The following is a 15,821-nucleotide window of genomic DNA, read 5'->3' as shown; positions in this document are numbered from 1 at the left end:
ATCCCTCACCCCTTTCGGGGTTGCTACCGCAATAGCGGTAACGATGTGTAACACCCCCAATATTTCTGAGTTAGTAACTAATAATAGTCACAAGTTTACTTGAAATCGGTTCTGTGGTTTAGGAGGAGATTTGAAACAAATGTTCATTCATACAATGACTTAAATTGATTCACACAAAACTGTAATTTTAAATATCACAGAACCAGACAAAGGAATGTCGATGGTGGGTGTAACTAGTTAAAAAATTGATACTTTCAGTGTCAACGTTGTATGATAGATAGCTTCTAAACCTGAAGTGATTACTATTTTAATATATATATATATATATATATATATATATATATATATAACAGGTAGGTAATAACAGGTAGGTAATAACAGGTAGTATATGAAAGTTTTATTCATTGAGAAATTTGTGTTTAAGTGAGGTAATTATTCATTTGTACTATCAAGACTACGTTACGAATAAATTTTTTGGTGTATATATATATTTTTTTTTTTTGTCTTCAGTGATTTGACTGGTTTGATGCAGCTCTCTAAGATTCCCTAACTAGTGCTAGTCGTTTCGTATCGATATACCTTCTACATCCTACATCCCTAATATTTATATTTGAAATGTGATATCGTAAAGAATGAATTAACGGCTTCAGTTGGACTAGAAGAAATATAGAAAAAATATGTAATCGTTAAGTAGATTTGAATATTTCAAACAAACATATGACTATGGCCCTTAAATAATATAATCAACCAAATCGGTATAGAATGAAGGAAGACACGCGATTAGAATTATTTAATTAGTAAGCTATTTGAGATAAAGGATATTGAAGTACAGTATCGGCAGCCTCAATTTAAATTTGCACTGTATATAGTTTAATATTTATTAGATAATAGCAATGAATAGAAGCGCAGCACATGTATTTGTTTATGTACACTCGAGGAGATTGTTCTATTAATTTATTTTTCATTTTCTCTATTTTTTTTTATACTCGGAAGTTAGATCTTAGTTTAATATTTATTGTACATGTGTCGCATTTTATTTTTATATTAATTTTCAAAACAGGATTTCCTAAGACTAAACCTAGTTAATTTTCATACTTTATCAATATGCTTTTTAAGTTTTTATAACTTAAACTAAAATAATTTAACTCTTTCTAAACTGTTCATCAGTTTACATACTGATTAATTTTACATACTGGGTTGCAACCCAGCAACCCATCAATCACTCATCCATGAAATGTCAAGCTTATTCCCCTACTCGTTACTGAAATGGACTCCTCCAACATCTGAACATCGCGGCGACGCAGTATAAATTACCGATAGTAACAACAATGCAATCATAACGTTCAGTGTATTGCTAGTGACAACATGGTGTTTTCGCTAGATGAACGTGTTTTCATTGTTCAGTCGTACTTCAGTACGAAATCAGTGGTTGCAGTGCGAGATTAGTTTCGCCATAAGTACCCAGATAAACCAGCTCCTAACAAAACATCAGTATTAAGGTTAGTTGCAAAATTTAGAGAGACCGGTTCTGTTAATAACAAGGAACGCAAAAGATCTGCGTCGGTGTTGAATACAGATACAGTCACTGAAATCAAAGACCGATTACTCGCCTCGCCAAATAAATCGATCAGACGTTTGTCTGCTGAAATTAATTTGTCTAAAGTTCATCGGGCGACCAAACAATTACAATTACGACCTGATCGCATTCAAACGGTTCATCAACTTCTTGAGCCCGACAAAGAAAAACGGCTACAATATTGTCAACGGTTCCGTCGATTTCTGCGTGAGGAAATTAAAGTTATGGATTCGTTATTTTTCACAGATGAAGCACGGTTTCATTTGGATGGCTACGTTAACAGCCAAAACAGTAAAATTTGGAGCGCTGAAAATCCCCACGTTTATCACGAAAAACAATTACACCTACACCCGCAGAAGTCGGGCGTGTGGTGCGCGATATCGCGGAAGAAAATAATCGGTCGAGTATACCATTAATGCAGAACGATATCAGGATATTTTTTTTCAGTTCATCGCACTCTTGGAAGAGGAAGACAGAAACTGCCGGCTACAACATGACGGTGCGACATCGCACTAAGCAGGTTCAACTTCTGATTTCGTCGAGGAATTCTTTGGTAATCGTGTTATCGGTCGATGCTTGTGGCCACCAAGATCTCCAAATTTGACTGCGGCGGATTTTTTTCTACGGGGTTACCGCAAAGAAAAAGCCTACAGCAACAAACCACGAACACTTGAACGATTGAAAGTTAATATTGAACAAGCTGCATTAAATATCCAGCCACAAACTTTGAAAAAAGTTGCAAGAAACGCTGTAAAAAAAATTGAATCTTGTATTCAAGAAGATGGCGGCCACTTCCAACATTTACTCTAAATGTAAGGTAATGGGCGGTAATAATAAAAATTACATTTACATTAACACATGACTTTTTATTATTTCAATACCTACCAATATAAGGTTGGGTTGCGTTTTATATGGGACACCCTGTAGTTCCGTTGGGAAGCCACGCACTTATATTTATATATATATGTAGGCATACCACTTATATTTTTTTAATAAATAAAGATGATTTATATTGTATTTTTTATTTTTTTATTTTATAAGTATAAAATAAACTGATATTTGTGTATATTTTATGTAAAATCTAAAATCGTATGTTTTGTATTGAATGGAAATAATTATTTTACTACTGATATGGCTAATATTTAATTCTTAAACTGTAAGGAACAAAATTAATTTTCTTTCATTAAAAATCGATCAATGAATACAATAAAAAATTAAATGAGGGTATTATTTTAAAGCCATCCTGTAGAATTAATGAATAAAGATGCCGTTTAAATATTTTAACAGAAATATTTTAAAAAATTTTTTATATATGTATCAGGTCGCCAAATTGTTACGTTAAGGCATCTAAATAGAACTAACAAGTATAACATACCACAATACTAAACAATAAGGTTTTAAATTTATTTAAATTATCAGACAAATTTAAAAAAATTACTAACATTTTAAAACCACCACTGTAATTAAGAGCAAAGAGATAAGTCGTGTAATGTACAACCATTATCATTTTAAAAGTATTTATTTAAAATAAAAAAAAATTATATATATATATATATAATTTTATCACAAACATATACGTTTATTTCTTAATTAAATTCTTTCTTTTTAATATTATTTTCTATACTAAACGATATGAAAACTGTTTATCTTGTATCTTTGCAAGAAATTTATTTCTTTTTTATATGCGACATGACCGTTTAGTTCGATAACCTCTGAGGTTACTGTTTAACGAAGCTAAATAAAACGTCATGTCTTTGACACAACTTACGGCTAGCCATCACGATGTTTTTTTTTTTATATCTGTTAGTTCGTGCGTGCGCACCCGTGCGTATATATTAGTCCGATCGTAATATATTTATACACAGAAAAAAAAAGAAACAGTAAAGACAAATTTTAAAACTAATAATTTAACTCGGTCTTTTTAAATAAATATTTTATATGATCCGTATGTAATAATAGATTGCATACATCATATCAGGAATAATTATGGGTGTAGTGCAATTCCTTAAATAAAAAAGAAACATGCCTCAACGTTTGATTTTAAGGATCAAGAGAAACCGTGGTCGAACGCTTTCCTTTATCCTTTAAAAAAAGAATATATATATATATCGCAGAGATATGATGAAAATGGGGATTTGATCAAATCCCCAAGGTAGATCATCAATTCACGGAAGATGTTAAAATCAGTTAGAGGGTCTAAAGATGACCTCCGGTAAAGCCCCTCAGGGTTCGGAACGGAGGGAGTAATGTGGCGACCGGTAACGTCACAAAACACCGATATTCTTTTTTTACACCTCTATAATCCGCATAAGGGTCTGGTAAGACGATTGTAAAATCTTGGTTTAGAAAAGATTTTGAGACAAGGAACAAGGATGCAGTCTGTTTTTTGTTAATTTACATAAAAGAACCCATAAAGGGATAGAAAGACGAAATTTGAGAGCGGAAGAAATATTTTAAGTAAAATATTGAGTTTGACAAGAATCGCTGATGATGTTGTTCTTTGGATAAACACCGAAAATAATTAAAAGAAAATAGTGCTAGAAGAAAATTTTAGCGTCAAAATAAAAAGGCAAAAGTTTTAAAAATGTAAAGGTTAACAAAATAATGCGGATATCTAGAAAGCAGTACAAAATGGGCAAGAGGAAAAACAGAATTGAAAAATAGGGAGGCCTTTGACATGCGGTGTTATAAGAGGATGTAGAAAAATTACGCTGGCAGATTAAATACAAAAAGAGGATTTAAGAAAAAATAAGATATTAAAAAAATCCATGAGAGAATCTAACAAAGATGAACTAGGTTGGTCAGTTAGTGATGAATTACTACATCCATAGTTAAGTCAGTGATAACCAGCCGAATTGGTCTAGTGGTGAACGCGTCTTCCCAAATCAGCTGATTTGGAAGTCGAGAGTTCCAACGTTCAAGTCGTCATAAAGGCAGTTATTTTTACGCGGATTTGAATACTAGATCGTGGATACCGGTGTTGGTGGTTGGATTTCAATTAACCACACATCTCAGGAATGGTGGAACTGAGACTGAACAAGACTACACTTCATTTATACTCATACATATCATCCTCATTCATCCTCTGAAGTATTATCTGAAAAGTAATTACCAGAGGCTAAACAGGAAAAAGAATGAAAATTATGTCGGTGATAAGAGGAACGTGGTAATGGAGGGAAGTAAAAAAAAAATCTAAGGAAGAAAGATTGGAATATACTGTGATCGTAAAGTCGCGCAACCCAAATTTTTCTATTATGTAGGAATGACATTTAAACTTATAAAAGATATTTTAATTGGGGTAATTTTTTGTGTGACAGAATAATTAATGTGTGGTAGCACTGCTAGATCACGCCTCCGGGCAACAGTGGGCGTGCCAACAAGCAGATTGTTCAGTCCGAACAATGATGTCTTTTACGCAAGAACAAGGAGTATTTATTGTACTGCGAATGGAAATCCTACGCGAAGTGTCAATATGAATTTGTAAATGCTAATGTGCCAAAAAAATCCACATATATGTCGTTTATTTAATCATTTTACTTAATCACTTGTCATGGACAAGTAGTGTCCATGACCGTAAGCGTACCGGCTGTCCAAGTGTTTTAACTGACGACAGTCTGCAGACGATAAATGAAACCCTTCTTCGTTCTCCAAAAAAGTCTCTACGAAAACTTTCTAACCAGATTGGATTACGGACGTGTTCATAAGGCAACTAACTCATCGGCTCCGAGAACCAGATAAAGAGAAACGTATCCAGTATTGTCGGTGGTTTAGAAGTTTCATTCGAAATGACATATCTGTTCTAGACAAGGTTTTTTTTCAGCGATGAAGCTTGGTTTCATCATAGCAGATAAGATAACAGTCAAAATTACCGAATATGGTCTTCAGAGAACCCACATGTGTTCCATGAACGGCTATTACATTCGCAAAAAATTGGGATGTGGTGTGGTGTATCTTGTCGGAGAATTCTCGGGCCTATCATTTTTTCCAAGACCATCACGGCTGAACGGTATCAAGAAATAATCATGCAGTTTACAGCTTTACTGCAAACTGATGCACGTGATTGCTGGTTACAACAAAACGGAACTGCACACAGGGTGAACAGTAGTATGCAATTTCTTCGCGATTTTTTCGAAGACCGGATAATTTCACGTGGTCTATAGCCTCCTCGTTAACCGGACCTGAGTCCACCCGACTTTTATTCGTGGGGTTCTTTGAAAGATAATGTGTACTTCTGACATTCCAACCCCGTAGGGGTAAGACACCCACCTTGTGACTCCACAACATCGGTCGCCACAACACGCCCTCCGTTCCAAGCCGTGAGGGGCTTTACCGGAGGTCGTCTTTACACCCTCTAACTGATTACACCTCACAGTCATCAACCAGGCCTCGGTCAGGATGCCACCGACGTAAATGCATCCGCAGACATTTGCATCAGTAAAATACATATAAAATTTAGCCTTCACGTAGGCCTCAAACGGATATTTTCATATCCACCCAAAATATGATACTCTCAAACTAACCGAAACCGTCATCGGCGGAAGCGCTAACCCCGCGCCTAGTACTGATCTGACAACACCGTTCGTGACTGTGAATGCCTCAGAAAACGAACGACTTTAAAGTTAAATCAGTGTTACACTGATACCAATCAAAAGTATGTCTTACGCTACATAGAAATTCAGACCTACTCCCAAATAATTCGACCAATTTAGGTCACCTAACAAGGGAGACACAACCTCATTCCGGTCCGCGCAGGAGCCGGGGACAAGCCCCGCACTCCCACCCGGTCCCATAATGGTGTCTCGCGTGGCATTACCAAGTCACGACCGCCACCGGTGGAGGGAAGCCACGCCCCCGGTTGCACGGGTTAAAATACCCCGGCAGCAAAGCCACCCCCACTAACGGGAGCCCCAAATCGAATCACAAATAATACCAATATAGCCGTGGCACGATACCAATGCACCTACCTCCAACCAATCCAATGCCTAAGCCGGAAACATAGCCACCCGGGATCCTACCACGATCGAGTACCTCGATTAAACTCCCTCTGCATAAATTCACACCGCAAGGGCGCGAAGAAAACCAGCCACTATAGACCACTCCTCTTGGATCATCCAGTTAATACGGAGATCCGGAAAGGATAAAGTGTACTCAGACAACACGCAAACACTCGATGAACTTAAACAAAATATTGAGGACTGTATATCAAATCACTACTGCTACACCGAAAAAGGTCGCATACAATGTAAGAAAAGCGTTGATACATGAATTGAAAATCACGGTGGGTATTTCTAGCACTTATTATAAATTTGTAGGTAATACTTTTGTAAATATTAATATTATTTTGTTAATAAATAAAAAGGCTTTTTAAAAAACAATTTGTTATCATTTGGGTTGCGCGACTTTACTATCATCAAGGATATGGCTAATTCAAAATAATTAAAACGCAACAGAAAGGAATGGAAAAGTGCACCAAACCAGTCAAAAGTTTTCTTAGCATGAGTTTTTTCGTTTAAAAACTTTCTTCACTCGATAATTTCTTAAAGGATCGCCCGCCTGCTTACTAACATAGCCTACATCGTTACTAAAAATAATTTTTATGAAACACGTAGATTGATCAAAATATTTTCACTATTGTCGATTATTATTTAAAGTAACAAAAGAAAATGACTAAACCACGTTACAATAGAATTTAAATAAAATAATATAAAGCATATTAAAGCCCAACAATTATACTAACTGAATTGTAGCAGTAGCAAGAAATGTACCAGCGAGATATTTGTCGTCTATATGCTATTGAAAAAAAAGAAGTTATATAGACGTACATTATGTGAAAGTGTTTAATAAAGTAACAACAATATATAATACTAATAAACAAAAAAATATATTTAACAATTAATAATTATAAAAGTATATTACTATTATTATTATTATTGCAATGCATTAAATGCATATACTCGTACTATAAATAACAGAACAGAACAAAGGAAACGTATACCCTGCATTACATTGGAATCACATCACAAGTTAAAATACATAGAATCATAAAGTACTTATATAAACACATTTATTAAACATAAGGAATTATTAAGCAAATCATATTACTGTATTAAACAGGGTGAACAACTTAAAACCAAACCATTGTAGACGAAACACAGTTGCGTCATATAACATTTTATGAATGAAATGAAAAATTTAGGACGTACATTAAATTAAATTCGGTATTTAAATTAGCAAAAGTTTACATATTTAATGAATTTTTACTGCGTAGCACACATATATTTTGTTAAATGCTCGAATGATCATATTAAAAAATCACCTTACGCAAAACGTTGTTGTCAATGCCGTCACAATTTCTTGTTGAATTTTGCCTTTAGTTCATAGATTCTGTATGAGAATTTAATTCTTAAAAAACTATCCTTCAAACGGTTTCAGAGGATTAAAATTGCAACAAAACAAATTGTGTACTAGTGAATCGTTTAATGCGACACGTAGCTCCCAGTCATTGGAAACTTCCTTCCTTTTCCTGTTTTAGCCTCCGGTAACTACCGTTCAAATAATACTTTAGAGGATGAATGAATATGATGTGTATGAGTGTAGTCTTGTAGAGTCTCAGTTCGACCATTCCTGAGATGTGTGGTTAATTGAAACCAAACCACCAAAGAACACAGGTATCCACGATTTAGCATTCAAATCGGTGTAAAAATAAACTGATTTTACTAGGACTTGAACGCTGGAACTCTCGACTTCCAAATCAGCTGATTTGGGAATATGCGTTTATCAAAGACCAACCCCGTAGGTTTGACTCGTTGGAAACAGCCGTACTTTATTTCACAATCTGTTAATAGAGTGTAGAATTATCCGAGGGTACTCATCTGTATTGATAGTCAGGTCAAAAAATATTGGTCCCCCCATACAATTACCAAAAACACACCGATTTTTTCATGTGGACGTTCAAACAACTGGTGAAAATTTGAAATCCTACATAAATTACAGCATCTGAACTACCTTTTTCCTGTTTAGCCTACGGTAATTACCTTTCAGATAATACTTCAGAGGATGATATGTATTAGTGTAAATGAAGAGTAGTCTTGTAGAGTCTCAGCTCGACCATTCCTTAGATATGTGGTTAATTGAAATCCAATCACCTAAGAACACCGGTATCCACGATATAGTATTCAAATCCGTGTAAAAATAACTGACTTTACTAGGACTTGAACGCTGAAATTCTAAACTTCCAAATCGGCTGATTTGGGAAGACGCGTTCACCACTAGACCAACCGGGTGGGTTTATCTCAACTATCTGTCCATTGCCAATCTTTTCGAGTTAGAATGTTTGTCTATTCTTAGATAATTGAACGACTGTGGTTAAAAATTAAAAAAAAAAATAATCTTTCAGCAGGATATATACTTTACGTCACTTTGTTGTCATAATTTACGGACCGTAAAAATAATATAATTTTTTTTCGGACGGGGAAATTCTTTGAATAACAGCTACGGTCTCTGGAGTCTTAACGGATAAACTAGTTTGTTGGATTCAACACGTGTATTAAATGGACTGAAAAATGGGGCTTACGTTGAAAATGTTTGCTTTAAAAAGAGAGACAGAAATAGTTCACAGTAAAAATAAACCACTACTTGACGCTTTCGTCGTTTTCGACGAAATTGTTTTCGACCTTAAATTGAATGGCTCAACCAATTTTCGTCAAATTTTCACATGCACAACTTCAGATACATAATTACATTAGTGCTGGAAATTTTCGAACCACAAATTTTACACAATGGCCTATACATATATATAAAGGTCTCTATCCGTAATAGGCACACATATATACAGGGTGATTCTAAAATAGTGAGCTGGCTACACTTTTTCGGATTCAACTTGTAAAACTAAACAAATATCCTTAGTAAAAATGGCGATTTCTCTATCATCCCCCCCCCCGCAGTCCGCCATCTTGTTAATTATATAAAAGTGTATACCTCAAGTTAGGATAGAGGAATCACATTAATATTTGGTAAGCGTCCTGATAATAGTTTTAAAAACTAGCAAAAAAATCAGAAATGAAAAACCTTTGCAAATTACACAAAGGCGGTCAGGTAATGTTTATTTTTCAATCTGTTATATCTCCGTAAATATTAGTTTCATAATTTATGTTATTTGCTAAAATATTTAATCCTTTATTTTGAAAAAAATGACATTTTAGTTTTTAAAATCGGTTAACAAATAGCCAAGTTATGGCAGAAAATTGATGTAATTTTGTATCTGTTTTCATGTCCTCCACTTTACGTAAAACTCGATTAAATATTAATTGTTTTTATTTATTGTTAATTTTATTGTAAATTAGTATCAAATTATTTTTTTAATCCTTATAGTATATAAGGATATTATATTTTAAATTAATAGTTCCTCATACCTTAAAATATAATGAAAATTCATTTTCACCCCCCAATCACACCATGACCGAAAGAAATACCTTACTTATCTTCGAAGTCAGTAAAAATCCTCCGAAATCCTTAAACAGCAGAATAATAAAGAATACAGAATAAAAGAAAGACAATGGAAAAAAAGAATATTGAAATAAGAGAACGGTATGTAAAAGTTATAAAATTTTGTTATTTAGGCATAAAAATTGCAAAGAATTATTCAAAAAAGAAAACTGCCATAAATTTCCCAGCGAAACCTGCCAAAATCAACAAATTTTTCAGTTTCTTATTATGTACTTGTATACTAGCATCTCCCCATCGCGTCAATATGGTTGTTTATTGCGTTTCCTGTCACAGACAATTTTAGGTAGATTTCTACGAATTGTAATGGGTACCATGATAAGACTTCCGGAAAATTTCGAAATATGCTCGCGTTTCACATCCCCCACACCCCAAAACCACCGTCAGTTCAAAAATGTATATATATATATATATATATATATATATATATATCACTTTCTTGTGGACAAGATAACTGCCGTAATTTTTCGCCAATCGCTTTCAAAATTAATACATAAAATATAACGACCCAAAATTTCGGTCGAGTTCGTTAATGGGCAAAATCGGAACCATCGAAGTGAAAATGGGGGGGGTCTTTTCTAAAAAGTCAAATATCGCTGTAACTTTCTTATTACGTAAAATATCGAATTCTTTTAAAGTTCCTACTATTATTTCGATAAGGACCTAAAACACCTAAAGTAAAGTTTTTTGATATCACCAACGACTGGCCCGGGGGGTAGAAAAAATGGGGTTTCGAAGAGAAAAAACATACTTCCCTTAATAGGTACAGTATCGAATCGGTTGAAAGTGGTAGTTAGTCCTCTAAACATTACCTAAAACGTTTGTGTGAAACGAATTTTGATATGACCAACCTTTGTGGCAAGGGATAACCAAAATGTTGCTGGAATTGTAAGAAGATATACATGTGGACCGTATGGTAAACATGTGAAACTATTGTTCACATGAAACCTTTGTCATATTGAGTAAATTTGAAGTTTTTCTTAACATTAAGGTGGAAATATTTTTATCCCATAAGTAGCACCCGTGAAATCTATCTCCGCATTCTGGCGTGCCGAAAGGAATTTTCTTTTATTTTATGTTTTTTAGTCAAGTAATCGGAGGCATGTGCAACTAATCGCGTCGCACATGCAGTAACAGTGGCAGTGGCCTTGGTGGTTTAGCCGCCGCGCCGTAGAACGTCGCAAAAAAAAATTGAAATTCAAAAAACCCGAAAATGGTTTTTAGATATTTCTGAAAGAGTACTTTCAAACCTCCAATCTAGTGAATATTTCGTTTATTACAGTCGGAAAGGGGGAAATTTGAAATCACTCTTCAAATATTTTTTACCTTTCTCAACCCTTTTCAAGGTCGAATTTCGAAAAATCTAGATACATATTTACATGAAAATTACACACACCAAAAATCAAGTTGATACCTTCATCTGATATTAATAAATTAAAAAAGTAGCCGGGTTTGAAAACCATTCAAAATCCAATTTAAACCCTTCAACATGGATTTTTAAAAAAATTTAGAAATTAGTTTTTAAATATTTACATGAAAATTATACATATCAAGAATCAAGTTGGTATCTTAATCTGTTACCGAGAAATTGAAAAAATATATTCGGATTTCAAAATTCACTTTAACTCTTGAAATTCTAATTTCAAAAAAAAATCTAAAAATGACTGTAGATATACACCTGAAGATTACACACACGAAAATTCAAGTTGATATCTTCATATGTAATCGAGAAATTAAAATAAAAAATAGTAAATTTCAGTGTTACTCCATTTTAACCCTTTAAACTCGGAATTTCAAAAAAAAATCTTTCCTTGGTGCGCATTTACACCGTTAAAAGAACATGTATACAAATTTCCATTAATTTATCTTCAATAGTTTTTGCTGAGAGTTGATGAATCTGAAAGTCAGTAAGGTAATGTTGCTTTATAGTTACAGATAACCGCGCGCGCGCACGTGTGATGGCTGTAGGCGATCAGACAACAGTTAGAAGTCACTACTGGAAACAACGAGGCTATTCTCAAAAATAACAATCATTTATACCAGGCTACTTTATCATGCACGATTGACGTAACACTTATTCCTTGCGAAGTGCAAAATTATCCATTTTTTACCGATACTGTAACTCCCCCTTGATGAACCGTGATATTTTTCAGGACTCCTACCCTAAATGAAATGTATATCATAATGTAAATACCCCGCTCTAGTAAAAATATTAAATCCAGTTTGATGATTTGTAAATTACTGTAATATATAAAGTGCAGTGTACATTGTATTAAAGAATTTAGATTGAAAGAATTTTATAAATGTAGTCGGTACAAAGATTAGAATAATACAAAATAACAAATTTTTACTTCGTTGTAGTCAGTAAAGGAAATATTGTGATTGTAAAAAATTTCGGTTTTCAGATTTCAACGGAAATATCCATTTTGACCATCCCTGAATCCATTTTGACTAGTTACGGCAACGCCGTTGATTCGTATGTACGTATGGATGAACGTATGTATCTCGAATAACTCAAAAACGATTCGTCGTATTTGAATTTTTGGATTTTGTAACATCTAGTTGTACACTTCCCCCTTTAGATTGGAATCGACTGAACCAAAAGTGTCCAAAAAAGCCCAAAACATTTTGGATTTTGGACTTTTTCTTAACTGCAGTAAGACCTCATTCAGAGCTTTTCAACAACGCAGAAGTGATACTCGCTTTCATTGGTTCCAAAGTTATAATTAATAAAATATTTAGATCTTATAGGGGGAACGCACATCGGTTCGAATCACACTTCATCTCCTTTTTTTTAACTTTTTTTTTAAATTTTAAATATATTGATTTATTAATGATTATTAACCTCTGGTTGTAAAAAAAATTACAATAAATAATAATAAAAAAAGGAGAAGTTCATGAAATAACGTTTTATGTACTTTTAAAAATGTGTGTATGTAATTTAATAGGCGTACAAGGAAGTCATGTAGTGCCCACATCAGGTTTTTTTAAAATCAAAATAGATAAAATTATCAACCGGTCATTACATAAAAAAAAAACTTCATTAAGTAATAATCAAGATTTTGTATAATTTCTAACGACTTGTGAAGTTGTACAACAATAATGACCATAGGTTAGGCTTATTTTTTTATTGCTGTATTATAGTACTTTTTTTATACCTGGGACCGTTTAAAACTAATGTAACTACCTACCAGCCTGTACCTCATGTCTTGAAGTTGGCAGCTGTTCAATACACAAGGCCAAAATACACACGCGCACACACATACAAAAAGTAGACAGGGAGTGTTCTAAGAATCGAAAACTAAACGGACGCGACAAACCTTGCGCATTCACTAACTAATACACGTTTATATCACGGTTCTTTTTACGTAGAATAGTGTCACAGTACTTCCCCGTTTCGTTTTATTCTTTCTTTTTGGAACCCCCTTCTTTCTACTAAGTAACATATCTGCAATGACGAAATATACTGTACGTAGTACAGTGTAAACGCCTTAACTCTAAAAATAACACCCGCGTAATGTCGCAAAGTAGTGCAACTGCTATTGTAATATTATAATTAATATATCTTTAAGATTCTTTTACGTATGACATTATTATTAAATCACTAAGTAAAATAAAATCTCATCAAAATTAAGAATTAAAATCCTATAACGATAAACCGGTTAATTTAATAAACATAAAGAGAACCAAAATAAAACTGTACTAAACTTACGATCTTTTTACAGACAGTATATATTACAGTAGTCCTAAAAATTAACTCGGTGATCATCTGATGACACCGCTTTTCATACTTAGAAATTTGACTTCGGTGATGCCATGGACCGTTTAAAAATAACAGTCATTTTTTAAATATACTATGAAGTAGACAAGTCGTACGTTTCATGGAAAAATTGAACTCCTAATGTCTTGAAATATATTTACTTACATTTGAACTAATTTAATTTCAGATTACATTGAAATTAATAATTTCGAATGGTACTAGCGGATTTTTATGCAAATTGTCAAGTCAATTCGGTCAGAATGTGTGTTTTGTATACGAGGTTTCTATATATATTTATCGGTAGTAAAAACCTGTTAACATTTGTTAGAAGCTGAAAAATTAATTTTATACATGGTGTATTATTGTATCTGAAGTTGAGCTTGTTAAAATTTGACGAAGATTAATCGAGTCGTTCCTGAAATACGTTCAATTTAAGGTCAAAAAACTTTGAGCGGGTCAAATAAGAACCGTAGTTCGTAATGATGCTACAATTTGGAACGTTGAGATTTCAGAATTTAAACGCTGACGTTTACGGATTTTTTTGGTAGCAATATTAAATCAAATTACAAACAGATATTAAAATGTTAAAACAAAATTAAATTAGGGAAAGTCGATTTTCTTGCGCAGAACTGCTCATAATTTTTTTATTTTATTATTGAATACTTATCCAACGATTTTTCAATTTAGGGAATTATTAAAATAATAGGAACTTCAGTAGGAAGTATTTTATCCCGTGCGTTCAACTACACCACCGTAAATGGGATGATTATAAAAATTACTCAAAAACTTTAAATACGGAAATAAACCACCCAGTGGTGAATTATTCAACAACACAAATCTTTTCTAGTTTGTTTAACCTCCGGAACCATCGTTGAGATGAATGATTTGTAGCGTGTGTGAAAATTCCATGATTCGAACCCGGGACCTCCGGATGAAAGGTCGAAACGCAACCATTCGTGCCACGGAGGCCGGCATCTAGTTTACATTAACATAACTCACCGGGTTGATCTAGTGGTGAAAACGTCTTCTCAAATCAGCTGATTTGGAAGTCGAGAGTTCCAGCGTTCAAGTCCTAGTAAAGTCAGTTATTTTTATACGGATTTGAATACTAGATCGTGGATACCGGTGTTGTTATTTGGCGGTTGGGTTTCAATTAACCACACATCTCTGGAATAGTCGAACTGAGACTGTACAAGACTACATTTCATTTACACTCATACATATCAAACTCTGAAGTATTATCTGAAAGGTAATTACCGGAGGTTAAACAGGAAAAAGAAGTTTACATGAACATTAACTACTCTAACATTGCCTTTTTAACTATTCGTAGAAGTCGCGGGGCGACTGTAATGATTTTTTTTTAATGTTTTTTCCCCTAACTCGAGTGAATTTTTTACTTTCTTGGTAGCTGTACAGCTATGCTCAAGAAGGGAAGTATGTGCTCAAAAAATAGGGTAGTTGCATTTCTCGAAGTTTCATGGACTCGTAACCTAAAAAAAAAGTGGGAGTAATGTTCGTAAGTATTGCTGCCGAAATGAATCTTGAAGGACTACAAGGACTGTTATCCTGTTATCCGAACTGAAAACATTCAATTTAGTTTTCACGCGCAAAAACAATTAATTAATTTCTTGTAAATACAAATTATTATTTATATTACTGGATGGTATTATTTTATAATTTCGTTGTTTATACTTTATAAATGATTTATTATTTTGCCATAAAGAGAAATGTTATGGTATATTTTTAAATGTTATTAAAATGTAGGCCTATCCCCAACAACTACAGTAATTACGTCGCAGACAATCGCTAAATGATAAATGAACTAAGATTATAATTGTCTGATATATATAAACATATCTAATGATCTATCGTGATTTTATTTATCGTAAAAATGAACAAGGACAAGTGAGGAATTATAACTTAGGAAATGAGTCACCTTTTTAGAATAATATCAACAAATCATATAACTAGCTATACTGTTTG

General features: G+C 33.6%; 1 protein-coding gene across 2 annotated transcripts in view; it reads right to left on the bottom strand.

Annotated features, from left to right (window-relative positions):
• Lk6 (MAPK interacting serine/threonine Lk6 kinase) overlaps nucleotides 1–15,821 on the bottom strand; it is a 192,666-nt gene that overhangs the window by 87,976 nt on the left and 88,869 nt on the right. The window contains exon 1 of one of the 2 annotated variants that reach the window (XM_075380755.1): nucleotides 13,270–13,387. The exons of the other annotated variant lie outside the window; for it this stretch is intronic. Coding sequence (XP_075236870.1) covers nucleotides 13,270–13,342 — 73 coding nt within the window. The 5' untranslated portion in view covers nucleotides 13,343–13,387. Of the gene's footprint in view, nucleotides 1–13,269; nucleotides 13,388–15,821 lie in introns of those variants that run through there. 2 annotated transcript variants of the gene reach the window in all.

Source organism: Lycorma delicatula, chromosome 12 (genome assembly GCF_047948215.1).
Source record: "Lycorma delicatula isolate Av1 chromosome 12, ASM4794821v1, whole genome shotgun sequence".
Classification (NCBI taxonomy): Eukaryota; Metazoa; Arthropoda; class Insecta; order Hemiptera; family Fulgoridae; genus Lycorma; species Lycorma delicatula.
Note: the sequence above shows the minus strand (reverse complement) of the source record. Positions and strands in the feature narration are given on the sequence as shown.